This window comes from Lepidochelys olivacea, assembly GCF_965140295.1.
Source record: "Lepidochelys olivacea isolate rLepOli2 genome assembly, chromosome: 3".
In the NCBI taxonomy this organism is placed as follows: Eukaryota; Metazoa; Chordata; order Testudines; family Cheloniidae; genus Lepidochelys; species Lepidochelys olivacea.
The window spans coordinates 131,065,824-131,090,222 of NC_140413.1; the positions used below are offsets into that span (position 1 = coordinate 131,065,824).

General features: G+C 39.7%; 1 protein-coding gene across 1 annotated transcript in view; it reads right to left on the reverse strand.

The window, feature by feature from the left end:
- Positions 1-24,399, reverse strand: part of COG2 (component of oligomeric golgi complex 2) — a 42,332-nt gene that overhangs the window by 12,207 nt on the left and 5,726 nt on the right. Inside the window, exons 2-11 of the mRNA XM_084623269.1 lie at positions 23,513-23,674; positions 22,554-22,619; positions 20,234-20,314; positions 18,119-18,222; positions 16,617-16,725; positions 14,540-14,719; positions 9,380-9,504; positions 7,148-7,274; positions 3,245-3,384; positions 1,378-1,439 (exon numbers count right to left, since the gene is read on the reverse strand). Coding sequence (XP_084479395.1) covers positions 1,378-1,439; positions 3,245-3,384; positions 7,148-7,274; positions 9,380-9,504; positions 14,540-14,719; positions 16,617-16,725; positions 18,119-18,222; positions 20,234-20,314; positions 22,554-22,619; positions 23,513-23,674 — 1,156 coding nt within the window. The remainder of the gene's footprint in view (positions 1-1,377; positions 1,440-3,244; positions 3,385-7,147; positions 7,275-9,379; positions 9,505-14,539; positions 14,720-16,616; positions 16,726-18,118; positions 18,223-20,233; positions 20,315-22,553; positions 22,620-23,512; positions 23,675-24,399) is intronic.

Below are 24,399 nucleotides of genomic sequence, written 5' to 3' on the forward strand. Positions count from 1 at the left end.
TTAGGGGATAATGGTTATATTACTAATCATGATTTAAGATCTTGTTTTGAAAATTTATTTTTCAAAGCTTATGGAACTGTACTTTTACTGTTAATTTTTTTAAATCAAAATACTTTGAACTTTAAAAATGACTTCAAAATGGTTTTCAACATCACCAAGATAATTTACTGAAATTGTTTAAAGCCAAATTTTTAATATCAGACCTACTTTCCCCTGGATCAAGTGTCCATTAACATTGCATAAATGTGCAACACAAAGGTGACATAAGAATCTTGCCCTTCGTTCAACTACATTGTCTCTATATTTACTGACTATTCACCTAATAGGATAACTAAAACTAGTTCTGAAAATGTTATCTTATCAGGTTTCACAAGGTACATTAAAAAAGTTACTAAGTTGACTGAGTGCATGAAAGTTGCCAATCAGAGCAGCAACTGTTCTGTGTCCTGACAACACAATGCAATAAACAGCAGCTGTTATCACTGTTCGGTACCAAAGGAGTGTTAAGTTCAATAAGTAAAAGCTACAATTACATGAATACTTTTAAAGCAGTTTTGGCAATCGAGTTATACAGTTTGCAAATGAATAGTACTTAGCTCTCAGTCTGTAAATGCTTTTCATTTAGTTTCTAAGATTAATGCATAAATCCTAGAAACAAAGGCAACGTGTCCCATATCTCCAACTCTGCTGTCCTGTTTTCTCATAATCTTTAGTCCTATGCTTAGAAAATTTGTTTTATACAGATTAGAGAGACTAATTCCATTAAAAAAACCAAACACTTTCACTGCCTTTAATGTTTCTTTTAAAAGGCCCTGTACGTTTCTCTCCTGGCTCTTCCCACAGCACCAGTCCTTTTCCTCCATTCCCATTTAATATGTTCTGCCTCCTAATTCACTCAATAGATTATAAATTCACTTTTCCAGTCTCCTAATACACTAAATAGATATGAATTCATTGCTCCTTTCTAATTTCTGGCCAATGTAGCAGACAAATGACTCCTAGAGTTGATGCCTATACTGCTGAGATTAATAAGTGCATTTGCTGCTTAGAAATGGTCATTTCTTCCTCACTTTCATAACTGTAGTGTTCTGAATAGGAAAGATGTTCGCGCCAATAGCATGGCATAATTTTTTAATTGCATCTTCTAGGAGACCTACATTAATTTAGATCCCTCATCTCATTTGTGTAAACCAGGTACCACTATTTGTATTAATGAGTTGATCTAGCCCATTTAATTGACTTACCAGTAAAAAAAGACTGACATGATTTTAAGATCTAAAGCTTTGTGTGACTGATTACTCTAACAATCACCGTCACTACCTGGAAACAGTTTTATTTACACAATAAAAACTACAAGTTTTAGTAAAGGAAGTTTACCTGGTGCCTCTTCTAGGCTATCTGAAAGTGCAGCTTCTAAGGCTCCTGCTACCTCTCTAAATCTGACAGAAAGAAACAAATATTGTTCAGTATTACAAGTTATGATTATTTAAACTGGCGTCTAAACATGCCTTATACTATCAGCTATATAAAGAAGGTGTGGATTTTGTTTGGGGAGATTTTTTTTTGTTTTTTACTTAGTTTGATCCCTAACTGGAAAGCATTTAAAAGAGAAATGATGGAATTTTCCAAGCAGAAATGAAGTGGGACAAGTGGGAAAGAGATTCAAGTTATAATCTTAAACATCCTGTAAAAAGCAGCAAGTTTGAGGATGATTCAGTGTCTATACTTTTAGTAAGAAACACTAACTTGTTTACTTTATTGCTTTCACACTGAAAAAGTCAACACATTATCTCACTTCTTACATTTGCTTTAGTTAACCTTCAGGTAGGTCACATGATCATGGTGCCTGTAGCTTTCTGCATGTTTGCTAATGAACAGTGAGTGGCACAAGGTCCTGCAAACAGTTCTGTACCTGATAAAAATCAATAGTTCCTCCCTTGATTTGGATGCCCTGACCTCTTTTTTTTTTTTTTTTTTTAAACTACAAAAAACTTTGGGGGTTAGTACTGAAAACTTTCAATTCTCATTTCAACATACATTACCTAAACAGTGTACACAGCCTAAAGATACGTATCTGTTCAATAGCTACCACAACACTGCATACAACAAAGGCTTTGGACAGGCACCCATAGACGGATATTTAAGAGATTATGCAAGGGCAATTCACACCTCTTACCATCTGAGCTGGGGGGGGGGGGAGGGTGTGTGAGTGTGAGTGAGAGAGGGGGGGTGGGGGGAGATACCAAGTTGTAAATATAGGAGACAATCTGAGACAAAGAGCTTCTGGTGGGATGAAACTGACACTCTCAGGGAGGGGACACTGTTTGTTGGGAGACAGTAAGAGAGACCTGCCCAGGTTCTCTGCCAAGGGATGACAAGCCTCTAGGTAAGACAGATGTGTGTAGACCTTTATTTTACGAATTCCTTATCTCTTATGCTATACTTCATTCTTACTGTTAAGATTACACAACTATTTTTTTAAAGGCTGTTTTGATCCACTGTTTACACCTCTGATCATAAGCTCCAGAAGGGAAAACTACACATACTGAGTCCAACTGGATCAGCTGAATAACCATAGCTGGTACACAGGCTACTTTAGCCCATGACCTGGTCTAAGAGTGGAGAATTGCAGGATTCCATCCCAGAAAAGGTAAAGTCATGAGACCTAACACCTATGGAGGTACACCCAGTAAAATGAGAGAAGGGATTAGAGGTACAGCTAACCCAGGACCATGGCAGATTAATTGATATGATATTCAACCCTTTATTTTAGAGCTTTTAAAAAACAGAACTCTACCATGATAGCAAGTTTATTAAGCATTCCACCAGCCTTGCAAAAACTCTATTAAATCTACATTCTTTCTAATTCCAGAAAGAAGATAAGCAGAGACTGAGCTATAGAAGATGCAGAAGGTTTGAAAACTAGTCTAGACCAGTCCCTGGCAGTCTTATCAGCAGTGACACTCTGTACCAACTTCACCATAACTCTAACTGGTTTTCTGGCTTGTCTAACTCAGTGAAAGTTGTATAAAATTAATTACATGCCCTGGTAACCAGTTGCAGTATCCATGCTTTTTCTTCAGATTTATTTACATTTTGGCTTCTCCATTTTAAGAAAGCTGCTTTTATGTGACAAGTACAGCTCCCAGGGACAGAGGAGCTTTGGTTGTGGGCTACATTCTTTTGCCATGGCTAAACTTCGCTTTTGCTTCCTTCCTTCCAAGTAAATAAATCCAATACTGACCTTATTTGGAAATAAACAGGCAAATTCCACTTATTGTTAAAGCTGAGGTAGGCAGGATGTAATCTTAATCTTTTCACGCTGGCCTGCGATCCACACTGACGTTCAAATCTCTGTATAAAATCCATGCTTATAGTGTATCTCTGTATGAAGAAAAAACACATTCTGACTACTATAATTTAGTTTTTCCTATTAAATAGTCAAGACTGTATGCTGATTCTATTATGTGGTCTATAAAGATTATAGTTGTACTAATTTCTCAAAGTCAGTTGACACTACCCCAACTTTCTAATCTCCATAGGTATGTCTACACTGCAAAAACACCACTCATGGCAGTGATCTCAGAGCCCACTGCCGAACCCAGGCTGGGACGCTGGCAGGCAGCAGCGTGCCATTAAAAATCCTGCCCACCCTGTCCCACTCTTCTCTGTCCCGTCCCACCCCGCCATGGTGGCTCCTGCTGCAGAGCAGGCAAGCTCCCCCCTCCCCCACCTCTTCCCCCAGCATGCTGGGTTCCTGCCCCTCCTCCTCTCCCTCCCTGCCACCAATCAGCTGATGGCCCTTGCAAGCTTGCTGCTCCCGGGAGGAGGTGGAAAAGAAGTGGGGAAGGGGGGTGGAATCAGGGCATATCCCCTCCAGCCCCCTGCTGTGAGCCGCTCTGAGCAGGGGGCTGGGAGCAACCCCACAACCCCAGGCCTCTGCCCTGACCCCTGCTCCACCCTCTCACACCCCCAGCCTCCTGCCCTGACCCCTGCACCCCCCCCCCCCACACACCCCCAGCCTCCTGCCCTGACCCCTGCACCCCCCCACGGCCCCAGCCCTGACTCCAGTGCCCCCACAGATACCCAGCCCACTCACACCCCATGTCCTGACTCTCGCACCCCCCACATTCCCACCCCCACCCCGAGCACCAAACGGGAGCTCCTGCACCGCCTGCACCAAATGGGAGCTGCCCAGGTAAGCACCCCACACTCAAACCCCAACCCTGAGCCCCCTCCCTCATTCTAGCTCCTAGCAGGACCCTACACACCAACCCCGAGCTTGCTCCTTCATCCCCAGCCCTGTGCTCAGTGCACTCCCACCCTCAGCTCAGTGCAGAGAGAGAGAGAGAGAGAGGAAGAGAATGGGCTAGAACCAAGGAGAAGGTAGGTACCCACTCTGTGTGGGCAGGGCTGGGATCCCACACCGGCAGCGGGCTGAGCGGGGCTGGCAGCCGGAACTCTGGCTGACAGGAGCCGGCGGACTGAACCCCAGACGGGCAGCGGGCTAAGTGGCAGCAGACTGAGCTGCTCAGCCCACTGCCAGTCTGGGGTCCCAGCTGCCGGCCCCGCTCAGCCCGCTGCCGGTCTGGGGTTCTGGCTGCCAGCCCCTTGCCAGCCAGGGTCCCGGCCGCAGGCCCTGCTCAGCCTGCTGCCGGCCTAGGTGAACGGAACCCCAGGCTCGCAGCCGACTGAGCGGGCCAGTGGCATAAGATCAGCAATTTAATTTAATTTTAAATGAAGCTTCTTAAACATTTTGAAAACCTTGTTTACTTTACATACGACAATAGTTTAGTTATATAATATACAGACTTATAGAGACCTTCTAAAAACATGAAAATGTATTACTGACACATGAAACCTTAAAGTGAATAAATGAAGACTCGGCACACCACTTCTGAAAGGCTGCCAACCTCTGCCTTAACCAATCCCTGGGGCTGGCCATTTATCCAGATCTGTCTAATAAGTAGTCGTTGGCTTTTTGGAATAAGCATCAATGAATCACACCACATTTCTGATTTGAACAGAGCATCTCTGCTGCAGTGCGTTTGTAATGGTAGGACCTTTACCACATACTGCAGAGTTGTGTGCAGTGGTGTGCAAAAATCTCTTATGAAGCACTAAAACATCTACAAAAAGAAGGCCTAAAGCTACTGTTAGGTAGCTTGCTTTTTTAAATTCTCATCGGTCTTAGGACCTACAACGAGGATATTAAGCTCCTGGGCAGCCTTGAAACTGAAGAAACTATTAGAACTAGTCTTCAATGGCAACTTACAGTATGGTTTGCCCCTGAGATGGTTAAAGCACAGTTCCATTTTGGCATGTGGAGAAGATCAGCAAAATTCTTAACCCATAAGTCATTTTGACACTTGAAATTTTAATTTCTTATTGATTTTAGGTTAAAATATTTTAATGACTCAGATTCAGAATTGCTAAATTCTCATTTAAGTAGTCAGTTGGAGAAGTACTCTATTTTGATTGCATGGTGTAACTGAAGGTCAAATTCTTTTAATCTGGATTATGGATCAATATCAGATTAATTTTAAAAGGCAAGCTTTTAAAAGTTTTTTTTTTTTTTTTAACATGGAGATAAGCTTTCAATAAAGATACAAAGATTCCAATTTAACCTGAGCAGCATGAAGAACAAAAGCACTATGCAACTGATACACTGTCATACACAGGGCATTCAATGGAACATTGAAGAGCAGCTGATGCTTTATGGAAAACTGAAAAGCATTCTCTTTAGAAACAAACACACACATACACATTTGCTGTATTTCCTTATCCAAGACAGCTGCATGAAAACAGGATCTCTTTTTTTAACCTCCTTATGATGCTTGTCCCTTATTTAAGCCCCGAACCCGCAAGCACATGTACTTAACTTTAGGCATGTGAGTAATTACATTGTGTGTTTACAGGAAGGAGACCTTAAATTCTAAGAGAAATTGATCTGTTTTTATTACAGATAGTTTTGCATGAAAATAGGGAGAACCACTTGACAGATACACCTACATATGCAAAGAGTTCAACATTTTCTTAAACAGTCCATTTGCACTGATGTACCTGGTATGCCTCCTCCCTCTCCCACCTTGAGATCGTTTGTTACAAATAGTCACTTCACCATCTTAAAAGGAGTAATGTAAGAATCCTTTTCAATAGAGCTAGTTACAAAGAGGATTCTATCAATTAAGAGAGTACAAGTAAGAAAAATAAACCACAAGAAAGCTATTTTGACATTCTGGTTTAGATAAGGACACAGGCATCTCACCATCTGAACGCATGACAAAAGCGGAAGGCTTACCATTTCCTAGTTTGTCATCTGTTCAGATGGCAAGCTGCAGTCTCTATGCCCTACTCTACATCAGACTGAGCTTCCAGCTGACAAGTATCAGTAAAATGTCATCTCTCACAGATATACAGTAACATTGTTCACAATTATGAAAAAACTGTAGTGACAAGTATTTCCATACACTTCATAATCCATTTTTGAACACACATAGTAAATATTTATGACATTATAAAGCAGTTCTTTCAAGAGTCCATTTCTCCAAAGTCTTATTTACATCCACATTCCCTCAAAATACTTGAATTATTCAAGCTGCCCTCTGAAACACCTTTAGTCACAGCATTGTTAGCGATGAAAAAGGCTAAAGGTTGAGAGAGAAAGATGGGATGTCAAAGAAGGTGGGTTTTTTTTGTTTTTTTTAACCTTTCCACAGTAAAGGGCAAGTCACATTCAAATGCCAAGTTGCTTCCCAGATGTTTAACTAACACAACAGCGGTCTATTTCTAGCAGTTCCAGCCTTAAACATTCAGTTCTCCCTTTCCCTCCTTTATTTACATTGTGTTTTTCTATAAACTAGAGATATCTGCTGTCTTGCAAAGGTTAAGACCAAATTCACATGACCGTACAAGTCCCACTAACATCAAATGCATGGGCAGAATGCATGCTGAAGGCAGAATTTGCTCCTAAAAAAGTTAAAATAGAATTTAAACTATCACATGATCTCTACCACACTATCTTATTTGGAGGCATGCAGCAACATGAATTTTCACAATAGAATCTGAAAAAACAAGCTAGAGAACATGACACACAAGTTCTTCCCCACATCAGAGTTATAGCAAATGTAAAAACATGTAAAATTACCTCATGAAATACATCGGGGTTTCCAGGGTTAAAAAGTGATTGTAATTTTTCTTCTAAGCCATGTACTATTTCTGGCCACACTGAATTCACTAAAAAATCATATCCAGGAACAATATTTGCTTTTTCACTGCAAGAGGATAAATATTTCATTTATTGCAAAAAAAATTTCATAAAAAGGTAAGTTTAACTCATGAAAGTTCAAATTTGGAAATAATGTTAACCAAAACTCAGGCACTGCATTACATAGGCATGTTATATAGGCATGTTTACTCAGCTAAACCAGTTCTTTCTTTCTGTGTTCTTCACAATTTTCATATTTATTATGTCTACATTGGAGCACCATATTTGAGACAACCAAATTTGTTCCAATTTAATACATTTTTTAGAAAAACAATAGTTTTATGTAGAAGCACATTTTTAGTAAATTCTGAAAAAAACACAAATATTTATCAGTAAAAAAAATTCCTACTCTAACATGTATGTTTTAAAGTTTCAACAGGTCCCTCATCAATCAGATGCCAAATGGAAATAGGATGTTGGGAAGAAAGGGAATTCCTCTCTTTGCTTCCTCTGAGTCTCATTTCTACATGCAGCAATTGGTGTTATGCTTCCAAGTGGAAGATTAAAAGTTTATCTTGAATTTCCAAATTCAAAAGCTGACAGAGCAGAAAAAGAAAGAAGCATTTATAATTCTAGTAGGGCACATCAGAGTAAATACTAAAAACATCCTCCTATAAAAATAAGGATTAAAAATGCTGAGGGAGTAACAGAATTGAGATGTTAGTAAAATCTAAAGACATGTAAAAAGCACAACAACAGATGGCTAAATAGAAAAGTAATTCTGCAATCTCTAGAGACTAAATTCTAAGCACTGCTAATTGTAGCAGTCTACTACATTAACCAGCCTCTGAATAGATAAATAAATGGATAAAGTTTAGTAGACTTGAATTCTGTAGGCTTCAAAACAGGCAGTTTAATTACAACAGGAATTAAGCGTTTTTGAGTAGACAGCAAAAAGAGGTATACAGATCAATCAAATCTGTAATTCCAGAACATATAATGAATTAGTCAAAACTATGGGGGAAAACGAATAATTTTTTTCTTTTTTGTTATGCAGACAATCTAGTAACTTTGAAAACTGAATTTTCTAATAACTTCCTTGTGCCCCTCTCCTTGGATGGAGGACACAGTCAAGTTCCCTCGCATCAAAGAAAAATCTAACCCAACCATTGGTTTACAGATAATGACTGTGGCAACCACTCCTTCTGGGAGTACTATCAGAGGGGGATGGGGGTTAAATCCTCAGTAGGCCCAGTCTTCATTTTGTAATGAACCAATGCTCCAAGGGCTGACTGGGCACTAGATCCAGGAGTTTTGGTCATATTTCCACCTGTTTGTAGCTTGATGTGAAAGGCAGCGATTGCCCAGCTACTTGCACCTCTGGACAACCTACTAGACTTCCAACACAGCAGCACAGGGAAAGGACTCATCATATCAGGCATTCAGCAGATTGTTTCCTTGCCAGAGATATCAGTCACATGGACAAAAGTGTCATTGAATGAAATGAAGATATGACGGACACCTTCAGCAACCTGAGGTTCCAAGCTGATGACCTGCTCTTCCTTCTTCTCCTTAAATGTATAAGGTGCCATTTCCAGGCACCCTACAGACTGATGGAAGACACCCTAGGGTCAGGGTGCTTCAGAACCCTGACCCAGATCCATTGCCTGTATAATGGGAGCAAAGAGCAATCAAAACCTCTCACTGGCTTCTCTGAACAATGTCACTTTTCAACACAACTGGGCTTCTTGGTGACTCTAGCCCCTGGCTTCCCGGAGGCCTAGTGCCCTGCTCTGAGGGCTTTCCCTCTACTCTTCAAGGTGGCTGGGCCCAATTGATAACAGTAGGGAAGGTCCCAGACAGACTGGCTGCAGAAGGCCAGGGCTGCTGCAGGGTCAGGCCAAGCTGATGGACTATTGTAATGGTACTCAGTTTCATTATTGTAGTATACAGTTTCTCCCCCTTCTCAGGCCCAGTGCTACAGCATCAGGAAAACTTGTTCACATTTTTTTTTTTTTTTACACGTGCAGATCTAAAAGAGAAACAGTATCGATTTTAATCTTTAGGAAAGGACTGGCAAATCCTTTGTGTATTGTAGTTAAATATCATACAGGTCATTCAGAAGTATTGGATAATCAACAACTGGCACAACTATAGCTGACAACCAGTTACCTTGACATAGCTCCCCCTGTTACTTCACGCAAGAGACGGCAATGGTGAGGAACAAACTCCAGCAGTTTATTGTACATGGCCTGCAGGCCATTGGGATGAGATTGAACATACTGTTCCACAATCACCTGCCAGGAAGATTTTAATATGAAACATCAGACAGGAGAACATGCAACGAAAAAACAATCAGATGTAAAACATACACATGCTGAATTCAATAAATATTACAACTGCTACAATGTAATGCCCATTTTGAGTTATATATTTTCTTTATCTTATGTAGCACTCTGGTTGGCTTAACCAGCCTCTGGAATCATTCAAATGTGATTAGCATAATGGTATTTAGGTGCTTCAATAACAAAACTTTAATAAGTGGACTAGAATAGGAATGTAGCAATACACAGAAAGCTCATGTTTCAGGAGTCCTAGTCTATCAACCTACTCTTACTTATTTATTGTAGCAATTTGTCCCCCATAAGATGCATAGGAATGGAGTTATTCTAAGGGACAATGTTAGATTAAAAATGATGTTAAAAGACATTTATGAAAAGCAATTTACCAAAAACATCTGAGATTATTAAAATCTAAGAACTTTAAAACTGAATTTAGTTTTCTACTTTCTATAACTTTTTTGCAGCTCTCAACATTGTTAAACAGTCAGTTTCTAATCAACTGTACTTTCAGGTGTGCATACACTGCCACAACAGCTGGACTGCAAACACCACAGTGGATTATTTCTTATAAACTTTTCCTTGGACTTAAAATAAAAAAAAAAAAAAAAATCACAGAAAATTTTCTACTGGTTTTAGTTTTTGTAAGAACAAACTTTCCAAAACCTACAATTTGGACTTTGTTGGGCCTGATCAAAAGACTACTGAAGTCAGCTGGAGTCTTTCCACTGACTTTAATGGACATAGGATTGGGTCCACAGTCCCTTTCAAATAGCTTTTTATTGTTAGTTTTCAAAATCAACCCAAGCAACAGTGAGCTTTTGTTACAGGGTATTTTACCCTTTTAAGTGAATTACTATTAATTACTTGTATTAGCGTAGCACATAGGAGCCCTAGTCATGGACCAGAACCGCACTGTACAAACACAGAACTAAAAGATAGATTGTAAGCTCTTTAGGGCAAGGACTAAGTACAAAACAATACAAAACAGATAGATGCAATACTATCTGTTTTCAATGTTGTCCCACTGATTCCTTGTATTCCCCATCCATCCATCAGGATATTGTATATTTCCCCTTTTAGTCCTTTAGGATAGTAGGTGAGAGAAAGAAGGGATCTTGGGAACCTAACATAATAACGGACAGAATTTCTTGCCTTTCCTGTGGTTGTTTTGGTTTAACTAAGGATCTGAGAGCAGTACTCCTAATGAACAGGGTGAGGGCTCTATTCTTTTCCTCTTTCAAGACGCAAAGGTTGTTCCTTAATTTTTAGTGGTTCTTCCCTGTGAATTTTTGCATACATGGGTGAGAGGTGAGTCAGAATGGTTCATAACAGTTTTCTCTCATTTATTCCAAAACTTTGCAGGTTCTGTCCCTCTCTCTGAGCAGAAAAAAAGAACACGTTCACTGTTGTCAGTGGAGCTGTGGCCACATTGCACATCAGAAGAGGAAACTACTCTTCAGCAACAAGAGTGAAAGAACCATAGCTTAAAGGGGAAACGAAGCCAGCTATCAGCCTCCAGATGGAAAGGCATCTCTCATTACATAATGAAGACATCTCCCTAATATGATTCATAGAGTCAGCCACCCTGTAAACAACTGCTACACAGATCAGCCCCTGGGACTAACGTAAAGAATCACAGGTGTGGAAATCATCAGCTAAAAGGAACTGAAGCAGAACAACCTGAAGTAGTAGTTTAAGGACACATCTGCCTGGATCTTCAGGGAGACAGGCTAGGCTGAGGAAAGGCTACTGTACAGCCCCAGGAACAAGAGAGCACAATATGGGAATGTGCTCAAGTATCTGAGAAATAAAATCCCTTTGTTACTGATTTTGATAAAGAGATGTTGTTCTGCACCTTAAATATTTGTCATTTTTATCAATAAACCAGTCACAGCAGAGCATAAATAGGACTGTTACAAGAACAGTCTGCTCCATCCTAGGAGTAGAGAGAGAAAATGCAGTACCACTCAGCACCTCACACTGCTCAATAGCAGCCCCTTCAACTGAGAAGAGCTTTATTAAGTCTCTCTCAACTGAGAGAATGGTGGCCATAACAGTGTCTCTTAAGGGTAAAGTAGCGTGAGAATGAACAATTAAATTGACCCACAACCCAAAGCCACCAGATAAGGAGGAAAAATATTATGCAATACAGAGACCAACATGTGAGGGTAGGAGAGATTCCTTACTGTTCACAACAACACACAGGAGGAGCATACATTATGAATATTTTGTTCTTTAATAGAAAAATTTACATGTGTGTCATCAGGTATTATTGAGATGACTCTGGTATTATATAGGCTTTGCCCCCAAGCAGACATTGTATGAATTGGCCAGATCTTTCAGAACCATTAGCAGCGTTGAAAGCTTTAAGATATAAAATTGCTATACCAAAATTAGTAATTCAATCAAAAAACAAGGAAAACACCCAAAGCAAGACAGTCAATTAACAGCCTTACTGAATATAATCTAAACTAGGGGTTTACTCAAATCCCAGCAGGGAGTGGGTGTCCTCCGAAACAATATGGAGGTGTTACCTGTTCCTAGAAAGAATTCCTAATTGGCTGTGAAGAAAAGTGTATAAAACTTAATATAGGGGGTTTAGCTCTTCAAGTTTCAATAGAAAAAAAACTATTTTAAATATGAGAACATGTAGAATAGCACTTCCTAACAACTTGGTAAATGATTTATATATACTTCTACCCCGATATAACGCTGTCCTTGGGAGCCAAAAAAATCTTACCGTGTTATAGGTGGAACCACGTTATATCGAGCTTGCTTTGATCTACTGGAGCACACAGCCCCGCCCCCCCAGAGCACTGCTTTACCGCGTTATATCCGAATTCGTGTTATATCGGGTTGCATTATATCGGGGTAGAGGGGTGTGTGTAATATATATATGTATTTATGTACATGATTCACTGACAGTAACAACTGCTTGAGTGCATATAAATCAGACTAATCTGTGGAAGTGACAGGAAAAACTGACAGACACACACACACACGCTAGAACAATGTGCAGAATCTCAGAATAATAATTAACAGATAATTATACTTATAATATTTTTAAAAGCCAAGAAGAGAAACATAACTCAAACCTGAGTGATATGCCAATTTCACTTGATATATCCCCAATGCAAACTGAGAGGAAGTTACAACAGTTTGAGGATCAGGAACTTTATTAACACTACTGTAAACTTATTTTCTATGTCTATTTGAAAATGAGGAATGACCCAATGCCAGATATGCCAACAATGGGTTTTTATTACCATGACAGATATTGAAACCGCATGCAGTATCTCTGGGGGAAACACATTGGATTAAGTTTATGTATCACTGTGGACCCGGTATTGGATTCATGACTGTGGTCTACTCCACTTGGGAGGGTTACCACCACAGATCCTTCAGGAACTAGAGGAGTGGGGTATGATTAAGATGAATCAGTCACACCTCCAGAGAAGGAGTACCCCCTGAGAAGGTTCTTGCATTCTGGTTCAAACTGGGTTTCCAGAGACTAGGAAGACAAAAAAAGGTGGGTTTGGTATAGAAAGGCTGCATTTAAACTGATTGCAGGCCTTTTTTCTGTTCCAGCAACAAACAGGACCTTCTGTCAAAGGGGTCCTCAATCCCTGCAGGAGGGTTGGAAAGACTTTGGCCTACCAGGGCCCCTAAGACTGATGGGTGATCTCAGACAAGCTTTTAGCATGTGTCTAGGACCTTTTGTTGTTTTTTATGTTTTTTCTGGAATCCTTTTACTTTAGGAATAACTGGGCTTGCTTATAAAGGGTGGTGTAGTAACTGCTGGCATGACACTGTTCATAGCCCTCAGAGAGAAAGAAAAGCACAAGCACTGGCCATTAGGCAGACTAGCTTGCTGGGAATATCACAGTGCATGGCAGGAAAATGTGCAGTCTTAGAACTTTGACTGTCACTTGTCCCAATTTCTTCTGACCAGGAGAGACCTAAGACCTGACTGGGAACTCCTGGAGTAGACTATGAAGGGATGAATACAGGTTCAGTTACCCTGAAACTATTACACATCTCTTAGCATGATGCCCCAGGGAGAGCTTGAGGCCTTGTTTACCATGACCAACTAAATTTGCCCTTAAATTGAAGCAGCCGTAGTGATGGTGGGAATGCTAGTGTTGATAAGCTGGTAGAAGTGCCAGTGACCAGCTGATGCCAAGTATACATTAGTATTTTGACTATTGCTATTACTAATACAGATTTTTTTTTGTGGGGGGGGAGGGGAAGTTTCCAGTGTAGAAAAGGCCTACAAACACATCTGGGCAGCTAACAAAGGCTTTGTCCACACTGGCAATTTTAGGGAAGCCTTCCACCACTACGTAACCAACAGTGCAGCAGCACCAGTGCTAGAAACAGTGGGAACAGCAGTGCAGATTATTCACCAGCACTTTTAACTCCCAAATTAAATAATCCAGGCCAGAGCATGTCTCGACACTGTGGAAAAAATCCTGGCACCGCTGGTTTACACTAACACTACTTCCACCATTGCCAGTAGAGCTGCATCAACACTCGTGCAATGGTGGAAGCCTTCCACCAGAACTGACAGTACAGGTAAGACCAGAGAGATCAGATACTTCCTGACCCTGGAGAAAGACTGTGAGATTGAAACAGAATGCATTGTCAAGAGGAGAATTTCTGAAATTTGAGATATTCAACTTGTTTAACCAATGTTCTGTAATTAAGAGGTCTGGCCTTACTAATTACAGTATTGTATTGTAGTCTAACATTAGTGATGATTATATTTTGCTTCGCTTCTGTTTTATTTTGATTTTCTATTGCTCATGCCAAATATATTTAAGACAACTGAAAATGGATACTGATATTAGGGGATACTATCGAGCAGCTGGAAATAGGAGCTTTGAAGGTGCTAACTACACTCAGAGGGAGCATGAGGGAAGCTAGGCATGTTCACAAGTAAACAAATTATTTTCCCAAGCAAGTTACTTTTCTCTGGCTCTTATCTTACCTCATCTACGTATGGTTTTACAAGAACCTGACCAACTAATGCCTCTGCATCTCGTGTTTTGTCTATTGTTGCATAGGTCCGTAAGCAATGACGTACTATGTCAACATTGGATGTTTGAAGGCCTTCCAAGAGCAGCCCTTCCAGAGACTGCTGCAACATAGCTGTTATTCCAGCTATACGCTACAAAAAAGAAGAGAGATAATAAAAACAGAGCACTGCCCTCTTTACAGGACTTATGTGCAAGAAGATTTACCAACTTCAACACACACTTTTAAAATTAAAATGTGTACATTCAGAATTGTAGTAACTGTATCCATTTAACATTAAAATCCAATGATTAAAATAAACCTATGTATTATCACTGTATATTTAACTCCATATCATGAAATTACTCAATTTAACAATGTTAAACTAGAGAAAAAGTCAACTATTTTCTTTCATATATTGAAAAATCAATCTGGTAAACAGTCTAGGATCTGATTGACATGGGAGAAATGATAAGTCAACAATTGTTCCTCCCCAATTAACTAACCTACACCTTGTGTCAACACGCAAACCCATTTGAATCAATTGCAACATTTACCCCCTGGATTTTTTGAGAAAAGCAGTGACTGAGTCCCAAACATTTCAGGTCAAAGAACTGAGAGCCAATATGACTGCATCCTATTAGCACAAACGAAGGACTGTCATGGTAGGCAGCTGCCAGGGCTAGCAGCTGCTTCAGCCAGCAAACTTCCTTTAAGTTTGTTGGAGGAGGGTCTCCCCTTGGCAACATCTCCTCCACGTAAGCCCCACTCATTCCCAACACTCTCCCCAGAAATACCCCCTTGGCCATGCCTTTCCAGGAGATTCCCCCAGTAAGCGTCCCACTGTACAGCTAATGTCTCCCAATATGAAGCTGATGATTCAACTGTTGACCCCCAGTCTAGTCCCTTTTATGCCCCCTCTTAAAGTATCCCCCTAAAAAATAATCTCCTTGGAAATGCTCTCAGAATCCATCCTGAACATCCTAAAATGGCAATCAAATGTAGGTCACCAGCTGCAAGTAATCATTTGAAAACACACAACTGGGTCACTGGTCCAGGGGGAACTGTGTCTACACTGCAATGAACTGGAGTTTGAACCCTGGGTCCTGGTTTGACTCAAGCTCATGGGGTCCTGGGTCTGAGCTCTGGGTTAGTGCAATTTGTGTGTAGATGCCAGGGCGCTAAGCTTGAGGCTGAGTTCGAACCCTGGGCTTATACTGCAGTTGTCTACACAGCAATTAAAGACCAGTGGCTGGCCCACATCAGCTGACTCGGGCTCATGGGGCATGGGTCTGTTTAACAGCATGTACACATCTAAGCTCGAGCCCAAGCCCGAGATGTGGGACCCTGTGAGGTGGGAGGGTCTCAGAGCTCGAACTGCAGACTGAGCCTGAACATCTACACCTCAATCAAACAGCACCACAGCCCAAGCCAGCTACCACGGGCCAGCTCTAAGAGTCTAACTCAGTGTTGGGCAACCTGCGGCCCGTCAGGGTAATCCGCTGGAGGGCCGCGAGACAGTTTGTTTACATTGACCATCTGCAGGAGGCCACAGGTTGCCTAACTGCAATGCAGACATACCCTAAGAGGTGGTTCACTGGCTGAGGAAGCCATCAAAGATAATAGCCACTACACCTCAATTAGTTTAAGGAAGCATTGCTGTGGACACAAAGGCAAACCTTTAATCAATTCAGGGTAGTTACTCTGGACACACTCAATTGTTTATTCTTCAGTCTGTATAAGATAATCAGAGTTATTAAATCCCCTGAGTACCAAGGCCTAGATTTAGACTAAGGATAAGATGTTATGCTGACAAACATTTAATATAATTTCTTATTTTCTATTCCTATTCTCAGCTGTTCATCTAAAAGATGTTGGAAAATAACAGCATGAACACCCACAGAAGATACCATTGGTAAAGGATGGTTTTAAACTAGGAACCTGTTTTGCTCAGACCAAACTAATTAAAACATTACTGTTGATGTAATGTTCTGTACCTACTGCATATGTTAGATTTCATGGAGGTTAAGCAGGGTAACAGTGGTACTTACTGGTCTGACTTTGTCCAAAAGAGGCATTCCTTTGCTTTGTACTGCATGAAATTGTAATTGGTTAAATTCTGTGGCAATTCTCTCTAAAATCTGTCCAGTCAAAAGTGGGCTGAAAAAGAATGTGTGTTTGTTAGGTTAGAACTAGCAGTTCAATACATAATAAGGTCTCCACAAACAAAATCATGTCCACCTAATGGTCAGAGGCACACTGCTCCCTGCCCAACTCTCAGCTCTAACATGGGGGAGGGAGGGTATGAGGTCAGAGTTACAACGTTTTCCCTGTGAATAATGGTAAGAGGCAGGCATACTGGGCACAAGATCCTGCCTCAGCGGCCCAGAACATTGGTCCATGCAATGACGATTCTGCTTGTTGTCACAGGGGAAGCCAGTTTTACAGAACTCAACAGCTCTGGAAAGGAACAAATCTGACTGATGAAGGAAACCCGCTCTTTGCCAATCCCCTGTGGCATGGCAGCACTAATGAAGGCCATCTCTGAGGAAATAGCCATGCCTTCTTGATCCTAGCATGGCTCCACTAAACTTCCCCATTCCCTACAATTGAACTGCTACCCCTGCACCCAGTCTCAGTTTTCACTGTGTCCCCTCTAAACAGTAGGAGAGGGTGTATCCAGGGCTCCTACATCCATTCTCCCTCCTAACCTTCCCATACTGACTGTGTCCCCCAGACATGCCCCCCTGTACCACGACTGAAGAGCAACGGAGCTGATCTCCTGCACCAAGAGGCGCAAAAGACTAGCATTTCCCCTGCCTATGAACTACAGCTAGTTTGTAGGCAAGATGAGGTATGTGAGGATCACATCTGGTACTTCAGCTTCAAGGCAGATGGAGAGAGAAGTCCCCCCGCATCTTTCCTTAGAGGAAGAGAGAAGGGAACTTGTCCCTGAAGTTATCTGAGAAGTCTAAGTACCAGTCTGGCTCTTCATGAAGCTCCCTCCACCACAGATACGACATCATCACATACACATCATCTTGCTGTTGGCAATTTTCTTTTCAATTATATGAAAAGGTTGAGGAAACAGGAGAAGCTACTTTTTGTTTTACTCCCAACAGTACTGGAGTTAATGGTATATTTGCAGAAACATAGGAGGGATTTCAGAGCCAAAGGTGTTACAGATTATTGGCAAATGGATTCTGAAAAAAACAACACTACAAAATTTTTGAAATGTACCTTTTTAAAAATTGATTAATGAGCATGCAACAATCTTCTTTTACTCAAAAAAACACTTTCAAAAATTCAGCGTTTATGAAAATGTTAAGTTCTATATTTAATTTACTGCCACTTTGCAGAACAATAACTGAGATTTTAAGAATCCTGTAAAATTTAGAACTATGGCATTATCTTAACTGTGGCCTTGCTGTCATTCCACTGTATTTAAAATTCTAAACATGTAATAAGGGTATCTGTAAATTCTGGTACAGTACAACAATGAAACCGCACTTGTTGGTTAGGACTATATCTTGAATGTTTGCACATTCCTTACCTGTTTGCTTCTAATAAGGACAATTCTTTAGAGCTTTGGGAGTGTAGAATTTTCTCAATTTTTTCAACTGATTGAATAACCTGAATAAGTCTCAAGACACACATCTGTAAATAAAGCATTATTTATCATCATCTTCATCTCCTGTTTCAGTCTCCATTTTCTAATTAACAACTCTGAGAATGGTACTGGGGCCACTCTTCACATTTTTGTTTGAAAGTTTCTTAAGAATCTGAATTGGTTTAGGAGAAAAAACAGACGACCCAGGAAATTATATACCAGTTCAGCCTAACTTTGATACTTTGAAAGATACTGGATCAAATTATTAAATAATCAATTTGTAAGTACCTAGAGGATACTAAGGTGACACGGAATAGCCACCAAGCATTTGTCAAGAACAAAACATGCCAAACCAACCAAATTTCCTTCTCTGATTGTCCTAGTGGATAGAGGGGAAGCAACAGACTGGATATATCTTGATTTTAGTAAGCTTTTCATGCAGTCCCAGATGACAGTCTCATAAGCAAACCAGGGAAATGTGGTAAAAATGAAATTACTATAAAGTGGATCAAAACTGGTTGAAAGACCATACTCAAAGCGTACCTATTAATGGTTCGCTGACAACCTAGGAGGGCCTATCTAATTTGGTCCTGCCAGGGTCAATGCTATTTCTGGTACTACTTAATATTTATATTAATTACTTGGATAATGGAGTGGACAGCATGCTCATAAAAATCTGTAGATGACACCAAGCTGGGAAGGGGTGCAAGCACTTTGGAGGACAGGATTAAAATTCAAAAGAACCTTGACATACTCAAGTATTGGTCTGAAATCAACAAGATGCTATTCAATAAAGACAGCAAAGTACTATACTTAAGAAGGAAAAATCAAATGCACAACTACAAAATGGGGAATAACTGGCTAGGTAGCAGTACTACTGCAAAAGATTGGGGCGGACAGTGGATCACAAACTGAATACATTGTTAATGTGATGCAGTGGCAAAAAAGGCTAATATCATTCTGGGGTGTATTAACAGGAGTGTTGTACGTAAGACACAGAAGGTAATTTTCCCGCTCTGCTTGGCACTGGTGAGGCCTCAGCTGGAGTACTTTGTCCAGTTCTGAGTGCCACACTTTAAGACAGACTTGGACAAATTGGAAAGAGTCCACGGGAAAGCAACAAAAATTATAAATGGTTTAGAAAACCCCATCTATGAGCAAGGTTAAAAAAAAATGGGCACGTTTAGTCTTGAGAAAAGACGACTGAAGGGGGACATGAGAACAGTCTTGAGATATGTTAACAGCTGTCATAAAGAGGACCATGATCAATTGTTTTCCATGTCCACTGAAGGTAGGACAAGAAGTTATGGGATTACTCTGCAGCAAGGGAGATTTAGTTTAGATATTAGGAAAAACTTTAACTTAAAGGATAGAAAAGATCTGGAATAGGATTCCAAGGGAGATTGTGGAATACCCATCACTGGAGTTTTTAAGAACAAGTTAGAAAAACACCTGTCAGGGATGGTCTAGGACTCTAGGCTTATTAGTCCTGCCCCAGTTGAGGGGCTGGACTTGATCATTTTGAGGTCCCTTCCAGCCTTTCATTTCTATGATTCTAATTAGATATAATGGTGTTAAGCACAGTAGGAACTACATTACATTTTAGTACATGTCCAAATAATTCTTGTTCTTCCACCTCAAAATAAATTAGATGTTTTTTGTGTAAGTCAAAAATTAAACATTTTTCTCTCCACGTTTATTATACTACATTTAAATTATGTGGAACTTTACACACCAGTATGAAATGGAAATAGTAGTGCAGTCTTTTTTATAGAGTGAAAAGTAAAGTAAGTGTTAATAGTAAAAATGGCTTGACCTAATGATAAAAGGAAATTTGGGATTATGATTGATTGACCATCACTCACCTTATACTACCAGTAGTCTCCAAACAATGGATGTCTAACCTTTACATGTATAAAAGCAGTGCACAGTATGATATGGACAGACACAGCCATCTCTCTAAATTTCTTGTTTTAACACAGTTATTTGAGAGGGGTGGGGAGAGATACATAACTCTAATTAGTGTATTTTCTTCCCCCAGCTATTTGTCTGTTGTACCTTTTTTCTTCTGATATCCTCTTGTTTAGACATACGTTCATCTACTGCCCGAATTCCTTCACTCACGCACGACTTAAGGCTCTGAAAGAGAGATGAATTAATTTGGAAAATTTGGCTTAGTGATATGGAAAAATTTAAGCCTAAGAACACACCAACTTGTGTCAATTAAAAAAAAGAAGGGTTTGGCTGTCCTTAAGAACTGTTAATTTTTATGGGATTGCAATAATTTTCGTATTTAAAAAAAACACTGTCTCTTACATCATAACAGGAGAGAGAAAACAAACAATAGGGAAAACTGATTAACTGATATACAGAGGAAACAAGTTGAAATATACAGTACATGAACTGCTGTCAAATGCACAAAGTAAATAAAACTGAAAATAGAGGAATAATATTTTCAATTATATTTAAGAACTTAAGAACTGCCATGCTGGGTCAGGCCAATTGTCCATTTAGCCCAGTATTTGGTCTACAACAGTAGCCAGTACCAGAGCTTCACGGGGAGTGTACAGAACAAGGCAGCTAGAGTGATCCACCCTGTCTTTCCTACCCAACATATGGCAATCAGAGGTTTAGGGTCATCCTGAGCATAGGGGTGCATCCCTGACCATCTTGGCTCATAGCCATTGATGGGCCTATTCTCCATGAACTTATCTAATTCTTTTTTTTAACCCAGTTATAGTTTTGGCCCTCACAACATTCCACAGGCTAATTATGTGACGTGTGAAAATATACTTCCTCTTGTTTGTATTTAATCTGCTGCCTGTTAATTTCACTAGGTGACCTCTGCAGGAAAGGGTAAATCACACTTCTCTAGTCACTTTTTCCACACCAGTCACGATTTTACAGACCTATTAGATCTCCCTCCCTCCCCCCCCTTAGCGGTCTCTTCCCTAAGCTGAACAACCCTACCCTTTTTAGTCTCTCTTCACATGGAAGCTGTCCCATACCCTTGATCATCTCTGTTGCCCTTCTCTGAACCTTTTCCAGTTATATTATATCTTTTTGAGATGGGGCAACCAGAACTGAATACAGTATTCAAGATGTGGGTGCACCATGGATTTAATATAGTGATAGGATATTTTCTGTCTTATTTTCTATCTGTTTCCTAATAGTTCCTTACATTCTGTTTGCCTTTTTGACTGCTACTGTGCACTGAGTGGAAGTTTTCAGAGAACTATCCAGGGTGACTCCAAGATCTTTCTTGAGTGGTAACAGCTAATTTAGATCCCATCATTATACATGTGTAGTTGCGATTATTTTTCCCAAAGTGCATTATTTTACACTTAACACTGAATTTCATCTGCTATTTTGTTGCCCAGTTCTGAGAGATTCCTTTGTACCTCATGAAGTCAGCTTTGGACTTAACTATCTTGAATAATTTTTTGTCATCTGCAAACTTTGCCACTTCAACATATTCATTAATGGTCTGGAAAAGGGAGCAAACAGTGAACAGCACAGATCCCAGTACAGATCTTTGCTTACCTCTCTTAAAATTTACCTAAGTGTTACTTGAAACAAACAGTAAGTTTTCAGACAGGAGTGTGATTTTTTTAAGTTGACTGTGTCTCTTTAACTTATGCTTTATTTAAAAAAGAAAATGAGTTAAATGTACTAACTTGCAAGCAGTACACAGGTACCCTAATATGATTTTGTTTTTTGGAACTGAAGATAATATGTGGATTTAAACATTTTTCCACCATGGAGGAAAGATAAGGTACTAGCACATGGGCATTTTCCACCTCAAAGAGATGAGGTTATAAGTCAAGTTTTCAACAAAAATCCTCTAGGAACATCTGTGAAGAAGATTTTTACCAATGTATTTCAGCTGCTAAATGCAATTCATGCTAGGTGAACTACTGTAACAAAGGTGTCAAAGGAGAAGGGGAGGAAAGATGTCTTTGTGAATAATGAATACAACTGGGAGGGAGGAGATGCATCCTCTATTTCTGGTTCTGCTGTAGACATCCTTAAGGGCTCTGTGCCTCAATTTCGGGTGTAAAATAGTGCTAATTCTTCACTACACAGTGGTTTCATGAGGCTTATTCATTTATGTCCTTACATCACTTGAGGTCCTTGGATGGAAGGCATTTCAGAAAATGCAAAATAAGAGTTATGTAGTAGCAGAAGTAATATCACACTGTCCTCTGAAACAATGAACAGGAAATGATGTCTTACATTTCTCATTTTCAAAGAGAAGACTCTGATAAACCATTATCAATTCGAGGAATTTAAAAGGTAATTCATTTTCATAAGATATAGTAGGAGATCTAAGTTTACCGAGCTATTTTGACGTATATATGGATTATTTCAAACATACCATGACTTCTTCTCGTAGCTGTCCCAAAGGCACTGAAAGCTGATTGAGGGCCTTATCCATGCCAACCTACAGAAATGATCAAAACATACAGTTGGGAAGCTATTTGATTATAATAATGTTTGTTTCACTTAACATGTGAATTAATTATTGACTGTATCCATTAGATACAGCACTGTTTTATAGACCTATACAATCCTCACAAAAAAGTCATCTCATCTTGATTCATACTTATTAGTGATGTGCCAGTATGGTCATTTAATACTACAAGGAAGGCACAAAAAAATCAGCACTACTATTTGTCTTAGTGGTGCAGAACAGGAAGAAAAATGAAAAACTATGTAAGATAGATATTTGTACTATGCATTCCAATGCACACCATACAGAAATGCAATGACCAAAAATGTGCATAATTACACATAAATGTAATTTATTTTTCAATCAGCAAAATCATGTAAATTGGTGTAGAAGGGTAGCATTAGAGACATTTCCATTTGAAAAAATGAAGTGTGGAGCTTGGTCAACTGGACTGAACAATACTGACTTGTTACATAGTCTGCATGCTTATAAGCATGGCCATTTCTGAAGGATTCTTACGGGAATCTCAGATCTGTGTCACTCAGTTTTAATAATTCAGATATCTGGAGCTTTACATGTATTAGGGGCTTTTCACATTTTAAGGGGGTTGGGGAATTCTCAACATTTATTTACTACCTTCATACTAAATCCATTATCTATAAGAAATCGCAATTATTGCTTTTCATCTTACTGCAGACAAACAGCAGTTATATAGAAAGTACAAGTACAGTACGTAAGTGTTTTCCAGTATCTCTCAATTTGAAGGGCAACAATTCAAGGCTTCTTTACCTAACATGCCAGGAAAGAAAGACATTCACTATTTTGTGGTGTAACTAAATATCACACTAAAACACACATACATAAAATTAAACCTGAAGACTTACCAGATTTGTTGAAAGATTAACAAAATCTGCATAGTCCTTGTTTATGAGTTCTACCATAGAAGTTTTAAGGAGTTTGTAATAGAGCTCCAGATCATCTCTGAGCTCTTCCAACTGGACACGCTTTCTGCAGTCAGACACAAAGTGATCGACATCAAAGTCTGGCTGAAAATGAAACGAGCAAAAAGATACAGGGATGTAAATAAAAAACATACAAAAGAAATGGATCTTTCCTGCAATAGAGCATTCTACATGAAACTAAACTGTTGAGCCTACCTGAAGGGGGGAAAAAAAAAATGGTTTGCAGAAAATTGACAAACCATACTCTAGAGACAGATTTTAGCTTTCTGGGATCCTAGACTCATTGGGACAGACGATACTGTCTTCTAATGTGTATTGCAGTACTGTATTTACCAAACCCCTTTATTGCTGCTTTAAACTGCCCATGGATTTATCTGAAAATATGTTACAAGTATGAGCTCAACACTGAAGCTTTTTTTATAAAGCCCCATTGCACTTTGTAGCTAAGCATTCAGCAGGCATTGTTAAATGTTTGATTTTAGTCATGCTGCAGTGGAGAAGTTCAAAGCTTCTGTTAAGATTGCAGGAGGTGGAAAGGAAAAACAAAGCTATGTAGATCAACCAACAGATGACAATTTTCAAGACTACTAGACAACACTGAGAAATCAGATTGATGACCAGGAAAAAAAAAAATCAATATCAAATTAAGATGTTTCAGTGGAAGGTGAGAGAGGACAATGGAAAAGAAGCTGAAGCTGCTTTTTCACAGTAAATTATGAAATCTCTAGGGAAGTGTCATGGAAATAGGAGTCTGCCTTTCAGGTTCATTCCATCCAGAGTCAAATGTATTCTCACTCACAGTCTAGAAA